At 43.9% G+C, this 25959-nt stretch overlaps 5 protein-coding genes across 5 annotated transcripts; 1 reads left to right on the forward strand and 4 right to left on the reverse strand.

Annotated features, from left to right (window-relative positions):
- Window positions 1–807: 807 nt before the first annotated feature.
- On the reverse strand, window positions 808–6781 carry LOC106601319 (HMG box-containing protein 4-like). Its single transcript, XM_014193434.2, has 13 exons — window positions 6697–6781; window positions 5895–5973; window positions 5608–5744; window positions 5445–5520; window positions 4739–5329; window positions 4399–4602; window positions 4070–4266; window positions 3799–3880; window positions 3635–3699; window positions 3391–3490; window positions 2026–2201; window positions 1725–1847; window positions 808–1550 (listed from the first exon to the last, which is right to left on the reverse strand). Exons 2-13 carry the CDS (start codon window positions 5929–5931, stop codon window positions 1506–1508), a joined length of 1833 nt encoding a protein of 610 aa, XP_014048909.2. The 5' UTR covers window positions 5932–5973; window positions 6697–6781; the 3' UTR covers window positions 808–1505.
- A 233-nt stretch (window positions 6782–7014) lies between these two features.
- On the reverse strand, window positions 7015–9997 carry LOC106601323 (ankyrin repeat domain-containing protein 54). Its single transcript, XM_014193438.2, has 8 exons — window positions 8913–9997; window positions 8567–8614; window positions 8355–8453; window positions 8155–8226; window positions 7929–7976; window positions 7717–7841; window positions 7517–7624; window positions 7015–7356 (listed from the first exon to the last, which is right to left on the reverse strand). Exons 1-8 carry the CDS (start codon window positions 9289–9291, stop codon window positions 7282–7284), a joined length of 954 nt encoding a protein of 317 aa, XP_014048913.2. The 5' UTR covers window positions 9292–9997; the 3' UTR covers window positions 7015–7281.
- A 23-nt stretch (window positions 9998–10020) lies between these two features.
- On the reverse strand, window positions 10021–15582 carry foxred2 (FAD-dependent oxidoreductase domain containing 2). The gene is made up of 10 exons (XM_014193437.2): window positions 15444–15582; window positions 14801–15018; window positions 14285–14596; window positions 13923–14174; window positions 13414–13749; window positions 13085–13251; window positions 12734–12899; window positions 12158–12384; window positions 11773–11943; window positions 10021–11495 (listed from the first exon to the last, which is right to left on the reverse strand). The coding sequence occupies exons 2-10, from the start codon at window positions 15013–15015 to the stop codon at window positions 11263–11265; spliced, it is 2079 nt and encodes a 692-aa protein (XP_014048912.1). The 5' UTR covers window positions 15016–15018; window positions 15444–15582; the 3' UTR covers window positions 10021–11262.
- Window positions 15583–18037: 2455 nt separating this feature from the next.
- On the forward strand, window positions 18038–20918 carry LOC106601306 (heme oxygenase). Its single transcript, XM_045715176.1, has 8 exons — window positions 18038–18249; window positions 18356–18407; window positions 18590–18701; window positions 18756–18757; window positions 18872–19085; window positions 19180–19452; window positions 20418–20466; window positions 20554–20918. Exons 2-8 carry the CDS (start codon window positions 18358–18360, stop codon window positions 20667–20669), a joined length of 816 nt encoding a protein of 271 aa, XP_045571132.1. The 5' UTR covers window positions 18038–18249; window positions 18356–18357; the 3' UTR covers window positions 20670–20918.
- mcm5 (MCM5 minichromosome maintenance deficient 5 (S. cerevisiae)) lies at window positions 20898–25730 on the reverse strand. The gene is made up of 14 exons (NM_001139821.1): window positions 25423–25730; window positions 24979–25105; window positions 24651–24779; window positions 24338–24510; window positions 24044–24199; window positions 23738–23907; window positions 23468–23639; window positions 23254–23365; window positions 22866–23009; window positions 22534–22776; window positions 22291–22403; window positions 22002–22130; window positions 21635–21905; window positions 20898–21429 (listed from the first exon to the last, which is right to left on the reverse strand). Exons 1-14 carry the CDS (start codon window positions 25590–25592, stop codon window positions 21328–21330), a joined length of 2211 nt encoding a protein of 736 aa, NP_001133293.1. The 5' UTR covers window positions 25593–25730; the 3' UTR covers window positions 20898–21327.
- Window positions 25731–25959: the final 229 nt, after the last annotated feature.

The following is a 25959-nucleotide window of genomic DNA, read 5'->3' on the forward strand; positions in this document are numbered from 1 at the left end:
TCTTCTGCTACCATTTATGTCAAGTCGTCTATGCCTATAGTTTGACTCATACAGTCGATAAATCCAACGTATGCACCAAACAGAATGCACCGCAACGCAATGTTGCAAGTAAAACGCAGCGTTCCATCGGAAATGTCCTTCTGATGTACCAAAATTCATCGCACTGTCAGTGTGATCGTGGCGTAACCTTGACCTCGTTCTCCTAAACTGCTACATCATTTCACCCAACCTGCTGCGTTGGTTCTCCTAACCTGACACGTTAATTATCCTAACCATCTATGTTAGTTCGCTTAACTTGCTATGTAAACAAACCATCTGTGGCGACAAATCATCTGTATCACCAAACGTTCTCTCAATTTCTAAAACGTATGAACAAAGTTAATCACGCTGTTGACCAAATTATGCAATATTTTACTTATTGGTTAACAGAGAATCCAAAGCACTTCATTAGGGAAGGTTTTGCATTCCTCCCTGGCTGAGGCATAGAGGCATGTGGAAGCAAAGACATAGTGTTCTAGTTCTACGCTGTCTGTAGAAAAGACATATCATCCTCAATCTGACAAGGATCCTGAGGATTCACAAGCAGCTGCTGCAGTTCATGTACAATTCACTTTACTCACTTAAACATAGCAATTTCAGTTGTCGGTATAACTGGCCTTAAAATGTAAATTATCTTGATACTCTACAATGGTTTGTTACAATAAATATAAGCCTTATTCATTCATTGGTTTGTGTAGGAGTCAGAACAACAGCTGTAGTTGAAAAATGGTGGTAGTGGTACATACCAGTCATATAAGTCTGCTATGCTCAGTCTGCATGTTGACACTGTCATTTTTATTTTCAACATTTCCATACTGTATACTCAGAGGAAGAAATGTATTAATGAAAATGTGGCTTACAGCTTTGTGCTTCAAAAGCTACAAATACCAGAATAGAGGTTTGATTGCAGTTGCCTCAAAATGTTTCTACCGTATACAAATGTCATTCTACAATCAAAATCTAAACCTTAATACTCAGTAAAATAGCATATATACAAAAGAGCAAGTCATTATGTAATTAACTGGTAAAACAAACATGAATAGTTGTCAAAATATATTATTTTCATGGTATGTTGATGGAAGAGGAACAATGGTAGACTTGGGCCCTGGCTCGTCCTTTTGAGTAAAAACTATCCTCTGGAGATACTGTATACACACAGAAAACACACATTCCCACACGCACAAGAACATACAGTTAAATCTGAAGATGCTAACAGACATGCCAGAGGGAAAGAAAAGTGTTCATTAAAATAGGTTTCAGTAAAAAAAGAAGAAATTATTAACACATTTTAAAATACATTTTAAAAACATGTTGAAACTATTAATATCCACGTTTTCCAATGCGTTGCTGCATAAATAATAGTCTGCATCCCAAGCCACGCTTCTATAATGGGCACTCTCACTCCAAACGTTTTACTTCATGGCGAGGACACTCAGTAGACGGGAAAGGAAATGTTTTTGTTGGTTTCACAGCCCTGGCATGATGTAGGCAATGTTGTCCAAGGTGTTGGACTGAAAGAGACATAAAAGAAGGAGAGAAATGTTTCAGGCTGGCCTTATGCAACACACTTGCTGTCACACAAAGTGCTGTCACTACAGCCACATATTTTTACTTTACAGCCCAAGTGTGAGATGAAACCTTTCAGAACAACATTTCAAATAGATGGCAAGGTGTGAGTGATTTACCAAGACTTGGCGGGGACATCCGTTGAGCTGGGGGATCTGTGCTGTGAGGCAGGTCAGGGGTCCAAGGGCACACAAGATGGAGTCCAGCAGTACAGAGAGACTGCCTGACACCGCCACCATCCCCTGAGTGAGGTGAGAGCAGAGGCAGTTAGTCTAGTGGTCACACACACAAATCTTTGTTCAGTCTTTACTCATATGAATGTGATAATGAGACATTTCTGTTGTAGGTGAAGAGAGTACGTTTGGACACAACAGCTAAGTTAAAAGATGCAAGGAATAGGTGGTTGGTGTGTGTGTGTACCTCTGTCTCCTGTAATCGGTGGCCGATGAGGGACAGGGACTCTCCCAGTAGCTGCAGGTGGGCGGCCGCATCGATGGGGTCGACATCAGGGACCCGTGCTGGTGACAGGGACACACCCACAGACGCCCGGTTGGGGGACACCAGCCCTGCTCCCAGCCCCATGCCCTTCATAGAGCCTGAGACACACACAAATACCACACACGCAGTGACCAACTGACCATGAGTGTCCTGTGGGCTACTGAGAGAGAGAGATAAAGCAGCATAGAGAAGGGACAGGACTACTGATTGACTTAGTATCACTGTCAACGCTGATAGAGCTGCAAGGCCAACGTGGCTGCTGATGGGCTCTTACTAGGGATGCACCGACATCACATTTTTGGCCGATACCGATATCTGATATTTTCCTTGTAAAAAAAAACAATACCGATATTTAACATTTTAGCGGCCTTTTAAGCATTCCAGTACAGTTAAATAGTTAACACACACACACACATGGATGCAGCGGTCTAAGGCACTGCATCTCAGTGCAAGAGGCATCACTACAGTCCCAGGCTGTATCACATCCGGACGTGATTGGGAGTCCCATAGGACCGCGCACAATTGTCCCAGCGTCGTTACATTTCACGTAAACCCTGTTTGTCTGCATCGAAGTAGCAGTCCTTGTACCTAGCATTGAGCATGGTGGTGACACAGTAAAGAGGCTCAGAGAGAATGCCACCGAATCGCTTGTTCACAGCCTAAGTTATAACCCCACGGTCGGTGTGGGCAGTTGTGTTGAGCAGGCGTTTCAATGCCGTGACAGAGGGTATCTGCTGCAGACGCAGTTGATTAGCTTATTTCTCCAGTCAGTTGTTCGAATGGCACTAGGAGTGTGTTCATGTCTCCAAGTTTCAAACATGTTCTCAAGGGCCATTGAAATGGCAGCAGCGGTATGAGAACCAGCACATTCTTGAGCATGCAATACGGCTTTCCTCAGTAGGAAATCCTCGTTGACACACTGTGCTGTCAGACTCAGCATGCTCATGAGGCTGATATCGCTGGTCCAAATGTCAGTCGTGACACACATAGCAAGTAGCATAATGAATTCCATTATCTTGGCGTTAATGGGTTTCGCCTTTGTGTTGTCTCGCTGAAATGTTGTTACTCTTTCAGATGACTGCTCAACTTGAACTGGTTTAGTTGTTGGAAGTGTGCGCTTAGTATTCATTATGTCATCTACTTACGTTATATACGTATGCAAGTCAGCTTTGACATCGGTTTTGCACATCGGCGTTAAACTAGACATTGGGCCGATGTTGCCATTTTTAGCTACTAGCGTTAGATTCCGATATGCTCACCGATTTATCGTGCATCCCTAGCTCTTACCTTTGCTTTTGACTCCATCTGTGGAGCTCTTGCGTTTGACTGTGGTGGCCTCAGCTTTGTTCTGCTTGTGCTGCAGGTACTGAGCTTTCTGCTTCCACACCTATGTGTATATACAAGCAATTTAGGCCATGGACCATGACTCATAGCATAGTGCTGGCATGCCATTCTTAAATTGATTTCAAATGTTTAATCAGAATTATCAATCAAATCTCTTCTTAAATTGTTCATTTCAAGTGAAACTTACCAGTTTATCTTTTTCTGGGAGCTGTTTCCACACCTCTGCCAACTTTTTGCTCAGCTCCCCGAACACTGCAAACAGTAAAGTCTTTCTTTAGGTTTTGTATAGCATATGTACCACAATCATTAATAGTTACAATGTAATTATAAAAAAGGGATAACTCTGCCCACCTAGTCCCGGCTGCTCTGCATTGATGTTGACCCTGTACTCTTTACAGAACACCTGGTATGCTGTTGTGTTCTTCTTCTTGGGCTGAGAGAGAAAGGAGAAGCAGGAGATGAGCAGTATATATATAAAGCATTTCACTACACCCGCAATAACATCTGCTAAATCTGTGTATGTGACCAATCAAATTTGATATTTACTGTACATATATATACTGTACAAAATGCAGTAAACACTGTCTAAAAGCCTAAACTACCAATCTGTTTTGGTTCTTACCTTATCTTTCTCCTTCTCGTGCTTTTCCCTCTCCCTCTCCTCCTTCTTTTTCTTCTTCTCCATCATTGCTACTTCATTACTTTGATGATGGTGAGTAAGGATGGGAGTAGGGATCGTGGCCCCCATGGCATACATTCCACCAGCTGCAGAGTGATTGGCTGAGCCATGGGTATGCGTGTGGCCTCTCGATGGGTCCCCTGGAGAAAGCATACAAGGAGCACATATTAGAATGCATAATAAAAGTAACTGTTGAAGTAACCAATGTTAAACATCTTTCTGCAATAGGACTAAGGCAGACTAGAGGCAGCGTTCCAAAAGCTTCTAATCACCTCCTGATCCTTTGCTGTGCTTCTTCTCTCTCCCGCCTTTGTCTTTCTCCCTGTCCTTCTCTTTCTCCTTTTTCTTCTTGCTTTTCTTGCTCTTCTTCTTTTTCTTTGACAGATGCTTGTACGAGTCGTCTATCACCAGCTCTCCTGCCTCCAGTTCACCCCCTGAGGAGGAGCTGTCTCCCCCCATACCCCCACCGTAGTGCCCTGACACACAAGAGAGAGAGGACATAGGGTTCATGCAGGAATCAACACAAATACAGGAAAAGTTGTTAAGTGCACATACAAATGTGTTTCTAATAATGTCTCTCATAGCGATAAATCTAGCCAAAGGCCCTATTACCCTCCACCTCCACTTCTTTCCCCACAACAGGCAGTGGATCTCGGCTCTGCTGCATCTTCTTGGGGACTTTAGAGAGCTGCTTCCGGTCTCTGTCCTTCTCCTTTTTTATTCCCCCTTTTGAGGATGAGGAGGAGTGAGGAGGGAAGGGAAAGCCCTCTCCTTCGGCCTTCTCCTTAGGTGAGACCATGAGCTTCATCCTCAGCCCATCCGGCTCACGTATGTTCAGGAGATCTCCTTTAGGGGTACCGGTACCACCATGGAACAGAGACGACGACTTGGAGGAGTGCTTTTTGGAAGAGGAGGATGAGGACATAGGGCGGGAATGAGAGGAGTGGCTGCTTTTGCTTCCTCCAGTGCTCCCATCACGTTTGCGGTCTTTGGAGGAGTGGGAGGAAGAGAAGGAGGGGTAGGAGGGCTTCTTGTGCAGGTGTGGGCTCGGGTCTGAGCCGGTGGCCATAGGGGAGGTGATGGCCTGTAGGAGCCCCATGGCTGTGTCTGTGGGATGGGAGGAAGACGAGGAGGACAGGGAAGGGGAGTGGTCTGATGACTTTCGCTTCTTCTTGTGGGGAGGTGGGCCCGAGCCTTGCTGGTCTGGTAAAGAACATAGTGAAGGGAGAGTGAGAACATAATGAATCGGTTCAGCATAAAATTCACGCAAATAATTCAATATTTTTTATTGACAGAGCAGAATTCCTTCCTCCTTTACCTCTGTAATAGTAGTCTTCACTGTGCTTTTTCTTCTTCTTGTGGGAGTCCCCTCCCAATAAGAACATTTCTGAGTCCTAAATGAAAAAGTCAGGATTTGACTACATTTACAACCAACAGAAACTACATGGCACTACCTTTTGAAACCAGTGTTCTGCTGTTACCTTGGGCCGTTTCTTGGAGGACTTGCGGACCTGTGCAGCAATCTCCTCCTCCTCTCTGAGCAGGTCCTTGTATGATCTCCTCTTCTCTCTCTGACTGCGACCAGCCACAAGGCCCACTTCCCCTTCCATCCCTACCTCTGAGAAAGAGAGAGTTGTAATGCACACTGGGAACTTCAGGCATTGCATGACAATTGGAATGATGATGATGACTTTTAATAACTCAATTATTGACAGATTTCTTCAAAATAACATAAGAGGCACAAGAGGAAAGAACCGGCACAAATTACCAACTACTCCCTTCTTTTTGATCTCCTCAAAAGCCATCTCTCTTTTCTCCTCAACAGGGTTGCTCGTCTCGCTGTGTCACTAACAATAGCAAGATATTAGAACACAGTCATAAGGATATGGAGGAAACATCAGCCACTGACTCAGCCAATATAACACAGACATGCAACTTGTGACTTGGAGCAGTTTTACTGCAAAATACAGGATATTTACATTTCACTGTGAATGGAAGGTTGTCAAAAATAAGAGACAGACAACAATAAATAAGTATTTTTACACCAAATTGATCAAACTGAGTAAGCCTCTTCAAAAAGCAAGAACTGCCTTGTTACAACTCGCCACCACATATGGGTGATGAGAGAAGACATTCAATTTCTGTAATTGCTGTCTCTCCTTAAACTTTGGATAACCGTCTACACTGATAAATGGCATGCTTGCGCCTATAGTAATAATAGATACATTACAAAACTGAAGTGTGTTTAGGCAATTGAAGGATAAATTCCCGCCTACTTTCGAAAAAATACACAAACACACCCCCTTTCATTAGCTGAGAGTCCCTAACTCCCAACATTCGCAACCTCTTCTAACTCGTATTGCTGATTATGTGCTGGGTTATCCGGAAGGCACTGCAATAGCAGTCCGTGGCTTCTGGTGCAGCTAGGCCTATGTCAATCTAAACGGACAAATAAATAAATTTTCATGCATTTGGTTCATACATTCTGTTTTAGCATGCTCAGGTGAGAATATGTGAATTTTACTGTCGCAAAGAGAGAAGAAATGTACAATTATATGTAATTTTACTACCTCTCCGGATTCACCAATTTACGCGGTTCCAGTCGCCATCTTTGATATCAGTCTACAACGATGCGCTTCGGCAGGGGGAGGGACTTGACTGGGATGTAGCGAATCAGAACAATGAAATCGTGTAAGTTATTGTAGTGCACAATGTCAATTGGCTGGAAATATACATTGCGTCTATTAATTTCAAGATATTGTAACCAATTTCAAGATATTGTAACCAAATTCATTTACTAATTCTATGAATGGATAATGATAACTGCATTAACTGACAATGCATGTTGATGTTACACCGTCTTTTTCTTATAAAGCAGAGGCAACAAATATTTCCAAACATTTTATTAATCCATTAACTCAGATTGTTACAACCATTTACAACAATGACCATGATTCATTTTTACAGTAAACATTCATGTACAACACATGCAAGGCAACAGAAAAAAAGGCAGGTACACAAAGATGTTGAGAGGAAGACCAACACAACAGTCAAGGGTAATGAGTTCATAAAGATTTTTTTTATTTACTTTATCACAGTAGTATTCCCATTACCCCGCCGTAAACAGAAGAATGTATCCACAAAGAGAGTCCCCTCTACCTATCCCCCAAATCCTGCTTCTGTAGACTGAGTGACGTGAAACTGGCCAGCAAGTCGGTTACCTCATCAACCTGAAACAGAAGAGAAGCCATAATTGTCACCTATGAAGGCTAATTCATTCTTGTAACAAGTAATAAGAATGATACCAGTTGGTTGTGTTGCCATTTTGTTCAATGCCAAAAAACAGGTGTGTGTGTGAGAGAGAGTGAGTTAAACACAAATGTGTCTTACCTGTTCTTTGGTGCGTGTGTGCTGCAGCTGTGTTGAGATATGATCCAGTCTCTCTCTGGCCTCACTCTGTCCCATCACATTCAGGTACTCCCTCAGCATCTGAATGATCTACAGAGCCATGGAGAGAGAATTTCAGACTGCACAAATAAATGTTGGTATACTAATGTTTACATAGTGCTGTTGTAATAACCCCTTATTACCTGTGTGACCTCCCCTCTAAGAGTTTCTATACTCCTCGAGTCTCCTTCCTGCAGGATGTTGAGTTTGGAGCGTGCTAGGTGCAGGGGGGTCCTTCCTGCTCGGTCTAGGGCATCCACACGCGCTCCTGAACAGAAACACAACATTAACAAGTTATCATTAGCAGGTGTACAGTATGTATGTCCATGTGTCTTCATACAGTATGGCTTCTCACCTCCTCTCAGCAATGTGGTGATTACAGGCACGTGGTTGGTACAGGCCGCTGCAGAGACAGGTGCAGAAGTGGAAAGATTGTGGAAAATATACATTTTTCAGATATGGAAAAGTTAAATCAAAATAAATTGTTCATCTTTTACTTTTCTGCCATTGGGACCTAAAGTAGCAATGTTGTACAGCCCAGAACTAAATGCTATACTTTCAGTGCCATGTGTTGTTCTTACCCAGATGGAGAGGGGTGTTCCCAAGGCCATCCCGCTGGTTAGGGTCAGCGCCGTAGCTCAGAAGAAGTTGCACTGGAAGGAAGGGGATAAGTTAATCATTTGTTCACAGTAATGCTGCTGTGATTATTATCAGTTCATAACAATGTCATTACTGTTGAGTAATGAATCATGAGCCCCTTGCACTTCTCACTTTGACTTACCAATGCTCTCATTGCCATTACAGGAGGAGAAGTGGAGGGCTGTTCTTCCTTTGTCATCTGCTGCACAAGGGTCTATGTCTTCTAGAAGAAGCCTGCGCACTGGATAAAAAAAGAGACAGAAACGTTAAACACCTGAAAGGGATAACATATATTACTTAGTCTTGTTGAGTCTCGCAATAGTTGATGTTCCAATAGTTCTCTTCAGTGTCTACCTGTATCAATGTCGTTGCCATTGGCAGCCTCTCGAAACCTCTTCACGGCTAGAGAGAATGAACAAACAAGCCAAAGGTTAGGTAATCAGGTAGAATGCTAAACTCTGTGCTTTGAGTGTTGACATGCCTATCACCGTCTGATGTATTAGGCTAGTATAATGCATACTGATGATACTTTTGTCAAAGTTCAGGAGCCATAGGCAGATGCCTTGCATGACATCCCGCCCCTCCGCAACATTCACACAGCTTTACACTGTTCACACCTCATGATTGGATGTGGAATTCACGGCTCTCTCCATCAACACCATTTTTTTTCTACAATTTTGAATGTGTGGAATTTCTGTACCATAAATATCTTTTCCAATGGGCCCCACATTTCGCCGTGCTCTCCCTTGTCGCCTCGCTCTACACCCTGTCACCTTCCCGGGTTTGCTGCTCGCCACACCCGCCCCTGATCCAACTCGACTGGGTTCCCATAGCAAGTGGAGGTACCGAAGTTCTTGTTCAGCGGTCTGTCCCGTACGACTCAATCTCACGGTGCCCTCTCCAAAGCCAGTTATCCCAAATCCCTCAGCAGCACCTCCATCCATCCTCTCATCATTTATCTTTAGTTCACCCTCTTTCTCCTCCGCTTCTTTTGGTTCAGACCCCACTGTGCATTCACCCTCGGAGCTTGAACGTTCATCGTCAGAAGCTGTTGCAACAATTGGACTCCACCCGTCCATGTTCACCGACTCATGTGGAATATTTATTTTGGCGTTTCTCTCTTCAAAATGATCCTCGTTCGCAAGCCAGTACTAGGAGCTACGAAAAGAGGCATTTATGTTGATGAACTGACTTGCAACTTTGAATACGTCGTTTATTTACTCCGTTGGCATCGCTGGCTCTAGAACATCAATACAGAATCTATTCTACGCATATTTACCATTGTGGCTCATATGTTCATGCTTTGAATTCAAGATGCGTCCCTGTTACAAGAACCAAAATGTCTCCTGTTTCATTATTTAAATTCTCACGAGAACGAGCAGTAAAAGGCGCTCCTATTGTAAAGAGGAACGTTGACAAGGACTATTACCAATCAGAGTCTACGTTGTTCGTTCTCTCGAAACAAAGCACCCACCCCCGTGCAAAAGAAGCCAATGAGCAAGCAGAACGTGTGCTGCAGTATTCAATTTCAGGTTAGTTCTACGTGAGCTCTTTGGGACCATAACCTTAACCTTTACCTTAACCATTATGCGTTAACCTTTACCTTAACCACTGGGGCGTCCCAAGGATCCCGGATCGCAAAGAACATTGCATTTATTTTATACAATTTGATATTATGAATAAAATCATGGATGATTTTACACTCAAGAAATCTTGAAAAGCAGATATGATTTAAAGTGAAGAAATTCAAGATATATTATTTGCCCATAACCCTGTAAGCTGTATAATACAAAAAAAATGGAAACATCTGAGTTTTATGTTCTCTCTCTTTAATGTCCTATATCTGTTGCAACATAAAATAAAGTAAGCAGATAAATAACAGTAGTAGGCCTACACAAATAGTATAAAAAATAAATAATGCATAATTCATAGATGACCATGTAATGAAAACCCAACATCACCCATACTGTTTGTACACACATTCAAATCTAAATCTAAAACATTCCACAATTTAGTGTAATATATAAATATGATTTAAGGAATAAAATGGGATAAGCTGTCAACTCTCAGAGGAATCAGGATGGTTGTTCAATCAAAAATATTTGGAATATACTGTCAAAGTTTGGACACACCTACTCATTGAAGTGTTTTTCTTTATTTTACTATTTTCTACATTGCAGAATAATGCATTCCGGTGACTACCTCATGAAGCTGGTTGGGAGGATGCCAAGAGTGTGCAAAGCTGTCATCAAGGCAAAGGGTGGCTACTTTGAAGAATCTCAAATGTAAAATATATTTAGATTTGTTTAACACTTTTTTGATTATTACATGATTCCATATGTGTTATTTCATAGTTTTGATGTCTTCACTATTATTCTACAATTTAGAAAACAGTAAAAATAAAGAATGAGTAGGTGTGAATGAGTAGGTGTGTCCAAACTTTTGACTGGTACTGTATATACAAACTGAGTGTACACAACTTTAAGAACACCTGCTCTTTCCATGACACACTTATTGGTGTCACTTGTTAAACCCACTTTAATCGGTGTAGATGAAGGGGAGGAGGATTTTTAAGCATTGAGACATGGATTGTGTGTGTGCCATTGAGAGGGTGAATGGGCAAGACAAAATATTTAAGTTCCTTTGAACTGGGTATGGTAGTAGGTGCCAGACACACCGGTTTGTGTCAATAACTGCAACACTGCTGGGTTTTTCACACTCAACAGTTTCCTGTGTGTATCAAGAATGGTCCACCACCCAAAAGATATCTAGCCAACTTGACACAACTGGGGGAAGCATTGGAGTCAACATGGGCCAGCATCCCTGTGGAACACTTTTGACACCTTGTAGAGTCCATGCCCCGAAAAATTGAGGCTGTTCTGGGGGCAAAAGAGGGAGGGGGGTGCAACTCAATATTAGGAAGGTGTTCTTAATGTTTTGTAGACTCTGTATATACTGTATATATTCATAGACATTATAATGAGAGGTAGAGAATGTCTTGGGACATCAAAACTGTCATAGGCTTAGTTTTGGGATCCTTGGGTAAACAATCAGAAGTCAAGGTTTATTGCAGAGGACACTGAGGCTCCAGCTCGTGTAAGGTAATCAGGGAACGCTGGGTCTGTGTCTGGGGATGCAGAGTCCTGTCCTCCAAGCATTAGCCCAGCTTCATGGGCATGCTGCCACAGCTGACTATTCCTAACAACCCCATGCTTCCTCAGGTATCCCTGACGACAAAACAGGGGTGGCTTTCGATTGGTAAGGGAAAAGCGGAAACATGACTCTGTGGGGCAAAAGAAACAAGTTCAGTTTTACACATTGTAAAACAGTAACCAAGTAATAAAATGTCTCATTAACTGAGTGGGCAGAACCGTAATAAAACAGTAATAACACAGATCCTGTATGAAAGTATGTCGCAAGTGAACAAACAAATCATGTGTGATATAAATAGATGAGTAGGAGGTACTGTATATGGAAATATAAGGGGCATATCCTAAGGGCATATCTACCCTAGTATAATAAGGTGTTGTAATGAGGGATCAGGTAAGGACATGCTCTACCTGCATAGAAGGCCCTGAGGTCAGTGTGGAGACAGTGTTCCAGGAAGCGCCGCAGTGGCTGGCTGTGAGAGATGGGCCCATCCCACTCAGTCAAGAAGTCCTCGATCATGTGATGCACTGCCTTGGGCCGTGGCAGTGGCCAGCCAACAGGACGGTGTCTCATGTCCCTCTCTGTTTAGGATGGCAGACAAATGAAAGAATAACATGTATTTGTTTTTACATACATACGTAGGTTTGAGTGCTGACATCATACCACAATGATGCCTTGTACTATACACAGGCATACTCTTCATTTGAATGTCATTACTTAACTTAGTCTTCAACACAACCATAAGGCCAAACTGTTTTGTACTCTTAATAAGGTTTCTAACATTCTCACACTCACTAGTGGGAAGTTTGTCGTAGTAATATAGAACAGGGTGGAGGAAGTTGGACCTCCAGGCACGGGTCCACTCTGACTCTGCCCTCCCAGGGCCCAGTGAGTCTGTGCGGTTCAGCCCGTACTGTAGAACCAGAACCAGCAGCCCATGCTTGGAGAGCTGGTGGCCAGACAGAGAAGAGAACTGGGGCAGGGCCTGGAGGGGAAACTCCTCCAGATACTCACAGTGAGAGCTGACAGGAAAGGAGAAGATTATTCAAAATTAAACTGGTTCACAAATGGATGAATTTAGGCTGCGTTTACACAGGCATCCCAATTCTGACCTTTTTTACACTAATATGTATTTTTACCAATCACATTAGATCTTTTCACATCAGATCGTTTTCAGGGCTGCTCAGATTGGTCAAAATACAGATATAAAAATATCAGAATTTGTCTGCCTGTGTAAACACAGCCTAGTGAACATAAATCGGGATATCTACAGGCAATCAATCAATGTGAGATTCATTGGTAGAGATAGGTAAATGTCCATGAGGGACAATAATCATGAAAAAAAATGTGCAGTGGTTCAGCACTACTTACCCTCTTAGTAAAATGATGTCTCCAAGTACCCCAAACATTTGGTACGGTCCGGAGGCCTCATTGACCCTCCTCAACAGCCAGGACTGCAGCTGACTGATTGACAGTTTGATTGCTGGCCAGGAGTTGTTATGGTAACGCAGCTCAAGGACTCTATGTACAGCACGCACTAGGGTGGAACACATAACAAAGTTACAACAATAAATAGTCAAATAACAAACACATTTTGTCTATAAAAACATTACTTTATTGACAAATTTGTAATTTCAACGTTTTTCCCCCCTTTACAGGCAGTTACTAACTAAGTCAGATTTACTCTGTCTACGTTGTAATACCAGCAGTTTAAATGGTTACCTGTGTATCGGAAGCCATGGATGAACCCCCCTGCAGAAGAGCGATAGTCTCTTGAGTGGGCAGCCGTCCCCAGAACAAAAAGGTCTGGGGTTCCCCGCCCCTCGTACCAGGCTGTCACCCCTGGCAACCGCCCCCTGGCACCCTCACTGCTTGGTGGGCGGGCAGAGCTGGAGAGATTAACGCTATCATTATCTGACTGAAACAGCATGGCTTTTCCAATGAAAATGATAAAACAGAAGATCCACCACTTCCATAGAAAACAATAACTTTAACAGAACTCTTTTCACATTATGCAAAGACATGCCACTTTAAAATGATCATTTACATACCCATCAAAGATGCTGAAGTTGAACCGGAACCCCAGGCAGCGGATCACACGATCATATGGCTGGCGGAGAGAGAAGTTGTCATTGTGGTACACAGGTAGGTTTGTCGCTGTGACCTTTGAACTGTTCTTCCCATCCGAACTGTCCAGTAGCTCAGCTAGAGTAAGGAACAACTTGCCACGCTTTTCCTTCCCACTGGATCTGCACTTCTTCTTTCTGCCTGAGCGCTTCTTTTCATCCTCTCCATTTCTGACGATAGCAATGTCCTCAAGGCCTCCCTCCACCAGCCCATCAAGGGACTTTAGCTGGTACGTGTCTAGCAGCTCATTGTTCACAGCTCTGTGGAAGAGAGGAAATAGGTCACTTTGATATGAACAGATTATGCTAAGAAACTGCAACATACTCCGATCTAAAACACTGCTGCAGGAGTACTAAATCAGTGAAACAAAAGAATGAACAATTGGTAGGAGTGGACAATATGGGAGTCAAAACCTGATGATGCCTCTCAGTACCTGAGGTCTCCGACGTAGTGTGTCTGCCAGGCTAGGCGGACCGGGCTCGGGCTGTAGAGATGGATCCGGCTGGCCCGACCCAGGATGCTCTGAGCTGTTTCAAATGCTGAGTTCCCCTTACCCAGGATCAGCACGGCCTGGTCCTTATACTCCTCTGGGTCCACAGGGATGGACTCATAGCCCTCCACCAGGTCTGAGCCCTCAAACTGGACCTTCTGAGGATCCCACAGTCCTGTGGACACCAGGAGGACTCTGTGGGTCAGAGAGAGAGAGAGAATCATCTCTTTAATAGTATGCAGTGGAGAATTGTTCCATATTTCCATCCTTTTATATTAGATATGTGTATAGATATAACACAGTACCTGCATGTATAGTCCAGTCCATGCTGGTCAGTCAGTATGTATCCCCTGCCTCTAGGTGATTCAGACTCTGAGGCCCTGATCTTCCCGATGTCCACCCCATACTGGACCTTCAGCCCCAGCTCCTTCACATACATGGAGAGGTAGCGGGGGAATGAGTCTGCGTCTGGGTAGAGCTCCCGGCTGACTCGCTGAAGCAGCAGGTCGGGCCTGTCACTCAGGAGGGAGTTCCAATCGTGACGAAGGTTGAACTCGCGGTTCCGCCTTCCTGTGTAGATCTTGTTGATGCTGATGAGTTTCCTGTGTCGAGGGTATCTTTAAAGGGAGGCAAAAAACATCCATGAGATACAACACATGTTCATGTACATGGTGTAGGTCAGGACATATTTCTATGAGCAGGGCAATAGAGAAAGTTGCATCATTGTTGCACTGTCACAAAATACTTTGCTGAGTTGGAAAATTGATTCAGCAAGTGTAATACCCAATATAGTCGACACCCATAACTACAGATGCACTCACATATTGAAGAAGCTCCCTGGCCCCGAGTTCCTCTCCAAGATGATGTAATCTCTCTGACTCTTGGAGAGAAAGTGACCCATCTGAAGGCCAGCGGGCCCAGCTCCAAGCACACAGTAGTCATGGTGACGGGTGCTGTTGTGACTGTGGTAGTCATCAGGAAAACATTGGACCAGGGCGACCAGGAGGGCTAGTAGAAGAAGGATAGGGGAATCCATGACCTATGAATGAGTAAAAGGCAATGAAGGCATTTATTGGTGGGAGAGTGGGTTTAGTGAAGGTCATTGCAATACCCTGGTGACAATAATCAACGGAAAATGTAAGTTTTGAAAGCTGCAATCTGAAAATATCCACTGAGAGCAGCAACCATATTATTGCCAAAGTCATGCAACTCTTTTCAATGGCTTTACCAACATAAGAAGGTAAATTGAAATGAAATATCAGATAGCATTGTTCAAGTGAGTGGAAGAACAGAGAAAGTACGACAATAGCGGGCCTTCATGGGGTGTATCCCCGTGCTCGCCTTGAAACTCTGGCCCGACATCATAACTCGACATGAGGGGATGCAGCTGCACTAGACCGCTGGTTGAGAAGCGCTCCACGAGCACAAAATACACAGCATATCTATTAAAGTAGGATGTTTTACCTTTCACTGCAGTGGTTCCCTCTCATCTAATCCCATATCATTTTGCATTTGGTCTGTAAATAAAACTCTCCAACAACCTATAGTCGGAATTTCATAACGGAGCCCCATCCCTTGATACGACACTCCAGCATACCACAGTACTCTGACCAATAAACGCTGCTCTATTCTGGCCAATGAGCTTGTGTGTAAAATAGAGGGCGTGATAAAATTTAAAGTGATGGACAAGAAATGTTCCATACTTTTGATACAAAAATATCAAGTAGCAAATGTAACACATTTGACCTTCTTTATTACATTCTTTATTACAATGTTATAAACTTTGTAATGTTGCAATATTTGAGATTGAGATAATTGTAGTAGTTTGATAATTTTTTGGTGAAAGACATAATAATAATTATCAAATGTTAATTAAGTGAAACATAGCATGCATATTATTATAATATCATAAACACAATGAACTATTCATAAAATTCTCATGCCTAGAAATTGCTCTTATTTTTGCCTTCTGCAACTGCAACATACATTTCTGCTGAGTCATGGTATCCCCCTTCTCTATTTTGTTGAAACCTGTTGAATCAGGTTATCTATAGATTGTTAATAGATCAATAGATGGATAATAGACAAATGTAAGGTAAGTCATACTAATTGAATGTTGAGCACAAGAGTTTACAATGTAATCGCCTGAAATGAATTTTGACCTGCAGTTAGTCATTTGTGGCTGAAACTTTGTACCAACACAAAGTTCAATGAACACAATGGGAGACAGAATTGGATGAAATTGGATTCATTTAACCATTGAGTCCTGCCTGCAGTTAAATCAGCATATTGAATCACTCTTGTTATTCAGTCGTGAAGAGGGCATGACAAAGCCTATTCCCCCTCAGGTAACTAAAAAGATTTGGCATGGGTCCTCAGATCCTCAAAATGTTCTACAGCTGCAACACTGAGAGCATCCTGACTGGTTGCATCACTGCCTGGTACGGCAACTGCTCGGCCTCCGACCGCAAGGCACTACAGAGGGTAGTGCGTATGGCCCAGTACATCACTGGGGCTAAACTGCCTGCCATCCAGGACCTCTACACCAGGCGGTGTCAGAGGAAGGCCCTAAAAATTGTCAAAGACCCCAGCCACCCCAAGTCTAGGACAAAAAGGCTTCTTAACAGTTTTTACCCCCAAGCCATAAGACTCCTGAACAGGTAATTACATTTACATTACAAAGCGACTTACAAAATGGTGCATTCACCTTATGATATCCAGTGGAACAACCACTTTACAATAGTGCATCTAAATCTTTTAAGGGGGGGGTTAGAAGGATTACTTTATCCTATCCTAGGTATTCCTTAAAGAGGTGGGGTTTCAGGTGTCTCCGGAAGGTGGTAATCAAATGGCTACCCAGACTATTTGCATTGTGTGCCCAACCCAACTCCTCTTTCACATTGCTCCTACTCTCTGTTCATCATATATATGCATAGCCACTTTAACTATACATTCATGTACATACTACCTCAATTAGCCCGACCAACCAGTGCCCCAGCACATTGGCTAACCGGGCTATCTGCATTGTGTCCCGCCAACCCCTCTTTTACGTTACTGCCAGTCTCTGTTTATCATATATGCATAGTAACTTTAACCATATCCACACATACATACTACCTCAATCAGCCCGACTAACCGGTGCCTGTATATAGCCTCGCTACTGTATATAGCCTCGCTACTGTATATAGCCTCGCTACTGTATATAGCCTCTCTACTGTTATTTTTCACTGTCTTTTTACTGTTGTTTCTATTTCTTTACTTACCTATTGTTCACCTAATACCTTTATTTTTTTAGAAATTGCACTGTTGGTTAGAGCCTGTAAGTAAGCATTAAGGTCTACTACACCTGTTTTATTCGGCGCACGTGACAAATAAACTTTCATTTGATTTGATTCATCTTCAGAAAACTACAAGGTACATACACTGAGAGCACAAAACATTAGAAACATGACATTCCAGGTGAAAGCTATGATCGCTTATTGATATTACCTGTTAAATCCACTTCAATCCATGTAGATGAAGGGGAGGAGACAGGTTAAAGAAGGATTTTCAAGCCTTGAGACAATTGAGACATGTATTGTTTATGTATGCCATTCAGAGGGTGAATCGGCAAGATAAAAGTTTAAATGCCTTTGAACGGGGTATGGTAGTAAGTGCCAGGCGCACCGGTTTGAGTGTGTCAAGAACTGCAACGCTGCTGGGTTTTTCACACTCAACAGTTTCCTGTGTGTATCAAGAATGGTCCTCCACCCAAAGGACATCCAGCCAACTTGACACAAATGTGGAAAGCATTGGAATCAACATGGGCCAGCATCCCTGTGGAACGCTTTCAACACCTTGTAGAATTGAGGCTGTTCTGAGGGCAAAAGGGGGTGCAACTCAATATTAGGAAGGTGTTCCTAATATTTGAACACTCAGTGCTTATAACTTTGTTCTCACCTGTAGTCAACATACTCTCCCTCAATAGCAGAAGGAACACTGACTTCCTGTGGTTCATGTGACTCTGTGTTTAATGATTTCTACCATTCCATCTGCTCACTCATGCTCTCCCCTCACTGGTAAATCTGCCCTGTCATGCTAAGCTTCAGCATAAAGGAAATGAGTGAACACTCTCACTTCCCATTTGATTTAGCTGACAAACATTAGGAGAGAAGGTGAGGGAGTCAAATATAAAGACTGGGACACAGGTCAAAGAGGACACAGCAACTCTAAACTCGTTTGAGAAGGAGGCAGCTTTTGTTTACCAGCTGTATAACAAGACACCCCACAGGTAAATTATCAACTTTTCCACTGACTTGTTTTTTAATAAACTGTAACATTTGGTGACATTTGGATAATAATGTTATAACCACCATATAAATAAATCTGGATTACAGACATGGAGACAGTCGACTCGGCACGGAAAGTTGATATGCAGAACCCTGGCAGGTACAGTCATTTTGTAATGAATGGTCGATATGTTGACTAGATTATTGTATGTCAGACCAGGTCAGGGCTGATATATGGTAAAGGTAAGGTATTGAACATACAGAACACAATTACTAACTGCAAACTCTGTGCTCACATTTACTGTACTCGGGTAAATCAGGATGTCCTCCATCTCTCCTCAGTGATTTGTCAGAACAGATAAAAGCAGCGACTAAAAAGATCCATGTCAGGGCAGAAAACACCCAACTGATGCTGAGCTATCAGAAGGGACAGATAACTCTTCCGCAGTACAAGGTGAGAAAAGCCAATCTGAGAGTAAATTAAAAAACACATTCCAAAATAATTTAGTGGTTTTCATAATATGAACTGCCTAGAATGCCTTTTGTTTAACTTTCTACAGTCATGGAAAATGAGCACTCACTGTGTACTAAGTATTAATCTGCAACCCCTCTTTTCCATGGCAGCTTCTTGTGTTCCCTCTACGAGATCTACAAAGCACTGGAAGAGGAGATGGACAGAAATGCTTCCCACCCAGGTGTCGCACCGATATACTTCCCCCAGGAACTGGCCCGACTGGAGACACTAGAGAGAGATCTGGAACACTTCTTTGGACAGGAGTGGCGTAAGAGAGTCATCATTCCTGCTGCAACACACAGATATACACAGAGACTTCGCAAGGTACAGGCTTTAGATATACCAACATGCAGGGTAGGCATACTATCTTAATTGTGTGCCTGCTTAGTAATAACCATTTATTTGTTTCCCTCTTCAGATTGGTGAAGGCAATCCTAAATTGCTGGTGGCCCACGCCTATACCCGTTACCTAGGTGACCTGTCAGGAGGACAAGTTTTAGGGAAGATTACCCAGAAGTCAATTGGGTTAAGCAGTGGAGAGGGACTGTCGTTTTTCTCCTTCCCCGGAGTGTCAAGCCCTAACCGCTTCAAGCAGCTGTACAGGAGCAGAATGAACAGCATCGAGCTGACCAAGGAGGAGAGGGAGGGGGTGCTGGAGGAGGCCATCATGGCCTTCGAACTCAACATCCAGGTGAGTGAAAGGAAAGGGAGGAAAGGTGGAAGAAAACTGGGTAAGAATATAGGTTATGGGAACTAATACTGTAATGAAAAGTCAGTATGAAAAGTTATATAGCTGTACCATTGAGAGCATCTTGACTGGCTGCATCACTGCTTGGTATGCCAATAGCACCGCCCTCGATCGCATGGCGCTGCAGAAGTTGGTGCAGACAGCCCAGTACGTCACTGAGGCCGAGTTCCCTGCCATTCAGGACCTCTATATCAGGCGGTGTGAAAGGAGGGCCTGGAAAATCGTTAAAGACTACAGCCACCCAAGTCATATACAGTTCTCTCTGCTTCTGCACTGCAAGCGGTACCGGTGCATCAAGTAACAGGCTCCTGAACAGCTTCTATCCCCAAGCCATAAGACTGCTAAATAGCTAACTAAATAGCTAACTAAATAGCTAACTAAATGGCTACACAGACTGAGTTGACCCTTGTATTTTATTTTTGCACTGTCTCTATGCACACTCACACTCTCCAACACAAACACTCACTCCATAATTTGCTCACACACAAATAATATGCACATACATTTATACTGACTACACAGAGGCACTCACATACAATCATCATATACACTGCTGCTACTCTGTTTATCATATATCCCTATACATATCTACCGATATCACTCCAGTATCCATGCACATTTTAAATATGGTTCTCGTGTTCTTTCTTTTTCTCGTGTTTTTGTTGTACTTTATTTTTAGAATTACATTATTTATTACTGCATTGTTGGGTTTAGAGCTTACAAGAAAGGCATTTTACTGTACTTGTGCATGTGACATTAAAATTAGCTAAACATAACTGCAGAGGAAGTGAAACTGGGAAGGTCTAGTGAACGATGCAGTGTAAACCTGTTACTGGGTGCCATAGCATATTGCTGATGATTGTGTGCATCTTGTTCAATGAAGACATCCTGTGTTATTTCTCGTACAGGTCTTCGATGATCTACAGAAAATGTTGAGTGTCACAAAGGAAGCTTACGGTAAGTACAAGATCATATGCTGATTGGAAATATGCGATCTTTCAGCTTACTTGTGTGTTATATAAAGGCATTACTTTGCTTTTGCAGGGGACCAAGAAAAGGCCAAGACGCCAGCTATCATCCCCTCTTTGTCCATCGTGCAGTTGTCACTGGGTATTTGTGTTGCTTTAGCAACAGTCGGAATGGGTATCTATGTATTCTAAAGCCTTGAAATAAGTCCTTAAATATGTATTTTTATGTAGTTGGCAGAATCACTTCACTAATCATGACAAGCTAAGGGTGTGTGCACTTACAGCACTTTGTCATGACTGTACTTTTTTAAACACCTAAGGCAATCTTAAAATGAAAATTGACATGTATTAATTGCAATATCTTTGTAAATAGTATGTTTCATTAAAGATTATGCACACCATTTCAACATAAGAAATGTCTAAATAAAGAAGTTTGCTATTTATTGTCAATACAAAATATCTTACACAATTAACGATTTAACTTTAACAATCTTTAGGGCATTCTCATGCCAATTTTCTTACCCCGAACAACTCAACAACACAGTTCATCCAAATTGCCTCCATACCATAATTTGTTTAGTCTAAAAAGAATAGACACCAAAATACTTATGAGAGCAATAGAACAGCAAATAACTGTTGCTGGCTGAACTTGGCAAAGCAACACATGAAAAGGTAGACATCAGTGGCTCTGTAGGCGGACCACGGTCTAGGATGGAGACGTATCGACGTGACTTCATGAAGATGTCCACTGGCTTGTGAGGAAGAGTGAATTGAGGAGACGCCTGTCCCTTCTCCTATTTACAAAGCCCATCGTGACTTCATCTTTGTGCAGATGCATCTTTCTGTGAGACTACTTGACTCTGTAGAGCACCTTCCTCTGCATGCGGTGCTGCAGCTCTCCCCTCCTCATCATCAGGTGAAGGACCTTGTAGATGGCCTGCTCTGGATACTTCTGTATATGGGAGAGGGTAGAGAGAGATTCTGGTCAGTGGACAGGTAAAGGATACAGGGCAACACGTAGGCCAACTGAGGACAGCACTGAATCATATAGACAAATGCCAAACGTTCCAATGCCCAAAGTACTTTCATGTAATTGACCAAGTGGTCCCGTCTCTGTTCAACACAGTATATGTTCAAAATAGACTAGTGTAAGTGACCTGCTTGGTGAAGTCCTGGATGATGCTGTGCTCGGACACCTGGGAGCCAATGGCAAAGCGTCTCTTCAGCTGCTTCTCAACACGGGAAATCATCTCCTGGTCCTCCTGAGTGGTGAAGCCCTCCACACCAGAGAGGCTGCCGGACAGCGCAGCGTCCAGTGTGGACACCTGGAAGAGCCGCAGGGCCTCGTCCACCTCCTCCTCTCCAGCCACGGCCTGCAGCTTCATCTTGGCCAAGGACTCAGAGATACGCACCACCGCCTCCAGCTGCCTGCAGGGGACCACGGAGAACCAAGCGTTATGACACAGCAGATGGACGGTATCCTGACTGGTAATGATGTTGACAGGTGAAGTATCATATAGGTACCTGACAGTGATGGGGATGGAGGCTCTCCTGTCGCTCTCCCTCTCATGTTCCCTCGCTCCACTCCTCATCACCACGTATCTGTTCTTTAGCTTTTCAGCTGCCGCCGCAGAGAGACGTGGCCCGCATTTCCTGTCAGGGCACATTTGACCGTTACAAACCAAATCCCTTCACGTGTACATACTAGTGTGTAGTATTGTTTCTCTGCAAGTAGAGTTCATGAACTCAATCTAAACAGAATCTGACATACACAGAAGAAATCTGCAGAAATAAAGGATTTCTTAAGACTCACGTTCTGGCATATGCAATGAACTTCTTCAGTGTGGCCAGTGTGATCTCTCCCTCCACACCCTCAGTCTGAGTATGAGCACTGAGATGGACGTTCATCACGTGGCGGGCCAGAGTCTGACAGAGAAAAGAAGGTCAACAGTGTTAACACTGCGCTAGCCTGGGCTGTGTTCAGTATCCCTGTGCATTAACCGTCCCACACACACACACACACAAACCCAGAACAGACTAAAGTGTGTTCCCTCACCATGTCTCTCTGATGGTCGTGGATGTCCTTGATGATAAAGATCATGTCAAAACGGGACAAGATGGTAGGCATGAAGTCGATGTTGTCCTCTCCCTTGGTGTCGTCCCAACGGCCAAACACAGAGTTAGCAGCGGCCAGCACCGAGCAGCGGGAGTTCAGGGTGGTGGTGATGCCAGCCTTGGCAATGGAGATGGTCTGTTGCTCCATGGCTTCATGGATGGCTACTCGGTCATCCTCTCTCATCTGAGAGGAAGGAGAGTCACAGTTAAGAGTCTGCAAACAAACTAGTCAAGTATTCAGGAATTGATGTACTCTTGTCCATGTTTCCTTACCTTGTCAAACTCATCAATGCACACCACCCCACCGTCAGCCAGCACCATGGCTCCTCCCTCCATGATGAAGCCACGGGTGACGGGGTCCCTCAGGACAGAGGCCGTCAGACCAGCAGCACTGCTGCCTTTACCTGAGGTATACACCTGACAGAGGGAGAGAGGGGAGATATGGGTTAGCGCTTTCGATAGGGGTCACTAGCACACTGAAATTAATTGTCAGCAAATGAAACTTCTGGAATCCATCTTTGTAATTCTGGTTTAAATCTATGTTGAGGGAGTGTCATGATTGCTCTGAAATATATATTCAATTAATCTTTGAACACACACACACACACACACACACACACACACACAACACAATATATTCATTCATCAAGCCCATCCTTACCCCAATGGGAGAGCACCTCTCCACAAACTTGAGCAGCTGAGACTTGGCAGTACCGGGGTCTCCCAGCATTAGCAAGTTGATGTCTCCTCTACGGGTCAGCCCGTCAGGCAGCCTGAGACAGGAAAGGTCATTATACATACACACTGGAGAGAAATGTACGCACATCAAAAATCTATACAAATTCTACATGCCATTTCCAATGGTTCTGACTCACCTCTTCCTGGAGCCGCCGAACAGCAGGCAGGCGATGGCCTTTTTCAGGTCATCACTGCCGTAGATGGAAGGAGCGAGGGAACGGGCGAGGGAGCCGTAGACGTCGGGGGAGGAGGCCAACGCTCTCAGCTCCTCCTCTTCCTGAGGGGAGACTGACCCTGTGGCCCCGCGACCTGAGAGAAAAAGATAGCATTATATCTATAGTACTATCCCCACATAGGACATAATGTTGGATAAGTAATCTAACCTCTAGTAGCCTTATCGTGCCTACCTGCTCCCTCTGTGTCCTGCTGAATGCCCACCACACGGAGGTAGGAGGAGCGGATGCCCACGCCTGCACTTTTATCTCTGCCCTTGCCCTTAGTTTGGGCCACCTTCTTGATGGAGTAGATCCCCATGATGGTCACTCTGTTCCCAGGGACCACACGGTCACACAGGTACCTGAGGGGAGGCAGAACATGAGCTGTAATGTGGTATGTACTCGTTGGTCTCACTTTGCACTGTGTGTATATATCGGGCATGTGTTAATTGCATTTCATTGAGAATACTGAGGCACACAGATGATGCTGTGTGTTACCTGTCACAGTAGAGCTGCAGGTGGCGGGGCATCTCTCCGTGTGGCACAGCATCTGGAGACTCCTGCAGACGGAGGGTCTGGAAGTCCACACAGACACAACGGTCTGGAATGATGAAGTAGGGATCTATAGGACACCTCACCCTGCCTGCCTGCTCACTGAGAGAGACATGTTTAAGAATGAAATCACACACAATGATAAAGCAGATGATTTTACACACACAATGACTTTATGCATTTTCTCCATGCCCTGGAGTGTGCACACAAACACTCAACAACTCAGAGGGTTGCACTCACGTGTTGCACTTTCGGGGAAGAGCGTAGCCCTGCAGGCCTGGGGGCAGGGAGATGTTACTGATGACAGAGCGACAGCCACGACACTGCAAACACACCCTGGTGGCCTTGGCCCTCACAGCCGTGGCAGAGATGACGATCCCAGGGACCTTCACCAGCCTGGACACCTGCTCCGACTACCAGAGAGAAAGAAATGGAGAGTTCAGAGTCATGGCATGTTACATAGATGGAAAATTGAGGGAATCTTTCATGCCACCTTCTACATGAACCAACTGAAAGGTGAAAGGCCCAGCATTGCATCCTCAGAGTTTCTTACCTTGAGGTTACGGATGGAGGCAGGATGGGCGTCACTCTTCAGCATGACCTGGATTTCCTGCACTGTCTCCTCTCCCAGGGGCCTGGGACGGGTCACCTCGTCAGCCACCTCCTGGGCAGCCTCCTCCAGCTGTCAATCATAATGTCAGGGCTCAGTTTAAAGGGATAATTTTCAGATATAATTATTTGCCAAATAGAATATAAAATCAGTATGACATGATCAGAAACAGAAAATATCGGAATCCATCTAATCCATGAATTATTCAGCCTGCAATTGCTCCAATTAAAACTCCTCAAATTATTTGTCTGTTACTATTCAATTTTCTCACCAGCGGCAAGTTCTCAGAGGGCAGCTTGTACAGGCAGTCTGACAGGTCCTCGTCAAAGCTGGCCAGGTCTTCCATCTCCACCTCCACCCAGTACTCCCCCAGGGTGTAGTGTCTCTTAAGGTCATCTCTACACAGCAGAACAGGTCAACAATACAACATGAACAATAAGATATAGAAATATCTTAAAAACAGAATGCGAATATAATCATAAGGCAAATAAAAACGAACTACAAACTCAATCACAGGACCTTGAACAGTCAAACTTTTTTCCTTCAAGACCATTGTGGTGATCAGTGGTAGTTAGCTAACTAACGTTACAGTAACTGGCTAACTAACTGTTAGCTAACTGGCTAGCCAACTTAACGTTGGGTATCTGTGGAACATCACACCAACCGGCGGTAGCCATCGACAATGACTTCGTGGCAGTTCATACAATCTTAATACCTGTATTTATAGGTGAAACCGGTGCGATCGGTCCCAATTCTGAACTGCCGAAGAAATTCACGGAATCGTTTCTTGATCTGGCTCCGTTTCACTGCACCTTCATCCCCGGGTCCATCTCCACCGCCGAAGCTGTCACTGTAATAAACTCCCGGGTCGTCGAAACCAGACATAATGCACCGATTATATCTACAAAGTGCTGAAAATTAAGTTTGCGTGCGCAAAGTGCAATAATCCTAAAAGCAAAACAGTTTCTAGTGATTGACGCCAATGGTCTTCTGTGGACAATGAATTCCACGCTGACTCTTTCGCGGCAAAAAAAATAGCGTCACTTTCCCGCGAGACCGAACAGTGACGCTTTGCAATTGGGAGATATGATCGACTAGTGATATTGATTGGCTGAATTGCATTGCAGGAGGCGTATCCTGGTTGTAGAAGGGTGGGACTTGCAAGTGTTTGTGGCGGGAAAAGAACTGGGATAAACCTTTTTTTTTTAAACGTACGACCAAGGCATCGTCGTGGCGCTGCAACAAACTGAAA

The sequence above is a fragment of the Salmo salar genome, chromosome ssa03, assembly GCF_905237065.1.
Source record: "Salmo salar chromosome ssa03, Ssal_v3.1, whole genome shotgun sequence".
Classification (NCBI taxonomy): domain Eukaryota; kingdom Metazoa; phylum Chordata; class Actinopteri; order Salmoniformes; family Salmonidae; genus Salmo; species Salmo salar.

What these genes read in the sequence shown, in the direction of transcription:
- LOC106601319 (XM_014193434.2), bottom strand. Translation starts at nt 5,931, where the DNA reads ATGGCTTTTGAGGAGATCAAAAAGAAGGGAGTAGTTG. An exon ending in GAAAGAAGTGGAGGTGGAGG is followed by an intron (nt 4,603 to 4,738) that starts GTAATAGGGCCT and finishes CTTGTGTGTCAG; the next exon opens with GGCACTACGGTGGGGGTATG. An exon ending in TCCCAGAAAAAGATAAACTG is followed by an intron (nt 3,491 to 3,634) that starts GTAAGTTTCACT and finishes ATATACACATAG; the next exon opens with GTGTGGAAGCAGAAAGCTCA.
- LOC106601323 (XM_014193438.2), bottom strand. Translation starts at nt 9,291, where the DNA reads ATGGACGGGTGGAGTCCAATTGTTGCAACAGCTTCTGACGATGAACGT. An exon ending in CATTGGAAAAGATATTTATG is followed by an intron (nt 8,615 to 8,912) that starts GTACAGAAATTC and finishes CATTCTCTCTAG; the next exon opens with CCGTGAAGAGGTTTCGAGAG. An exon ending in GAACACCCCTCTCCATCTGG is followed by an intron (nt 7,977 to 8,154) that starts GTAAGAACAACA and finishes CTGTCTCTGCAG; the next exon opens with CGGCCTGTACCAACCACGTG.
- foxred2 (XM_014193437.2), bottom strand. Translation starts at nt 15,015, where the DNA reads ATGGATTCCCCTATCCTTCTTCTACTAGCCCTCCTGGTCGCCCTGGTC. An exon ending in CCAGGGAGCTTCTTCAATAT is followed by an intron (nt 14,597 to 14,800) that starts GTGAGTGCATCT and finishes CTCCCTTTAAAG; the next exon opens with ATACCCTCGACACAGGAAAC. An exon ending in CTACGACAAACTTCCCACTA is followed by an intron (nt 11,944 to 12,157) that starts GTGAGTGTGAGA and finishes CATCCTAAACAG; the next exon opens with AGAGGGACATGAGACACCGT.
- LOC106601306 (XM_045715176.1), top strand. Translation starts at nt 18,358, where the DNA reads ATGGAGACAGTCGACTCGGCACGGAAAGTTGATATGCAGAACCCTGGC. An exon ending in GATATGCAGAACCCTGGCAG is followed by an intron (nt 18,408 to 18,589) that starts GTACAGTCATTT and finishes ATCTCTCCTCAG; the next exon opens with TGATTTGTCAGAACAGATAA. An exon ending in ATACACAGAGACTTCGCAAG is followed by an intron (nt 19,086 to 19,179) that starts GTACAGGCTTTA and finishes TTCCCTCTTCAG; the next exon opens with ATTGGTGAAGGCAATCCTAA.
- mcm5 (NM_001139821.1), bottom strand. Translation starts at nt 25,592, where the DNA reads ATGTCTGGTTTCGACGACCCGGGAGTTTATTACAGTGACAGCTTCGGC. An exon ending in TCCATCCCCATCACTGTCAG is followed by an intron (nt 21,906 to 22,001) that starts GTACCTATATGA and finishes GGTCCCCTGCAG; the next exon opens with GCAGCTGGAGGCGGTGGTGC. An exon ending in TCCAGGACTTCACCAAGCAG is followed by an intron (nt 21,430 to 21,634) that starts GTCACTTACACT and finishes TCCCATATACAG; the next exon opens with AAGTATCCAGAGCAGGCCAT.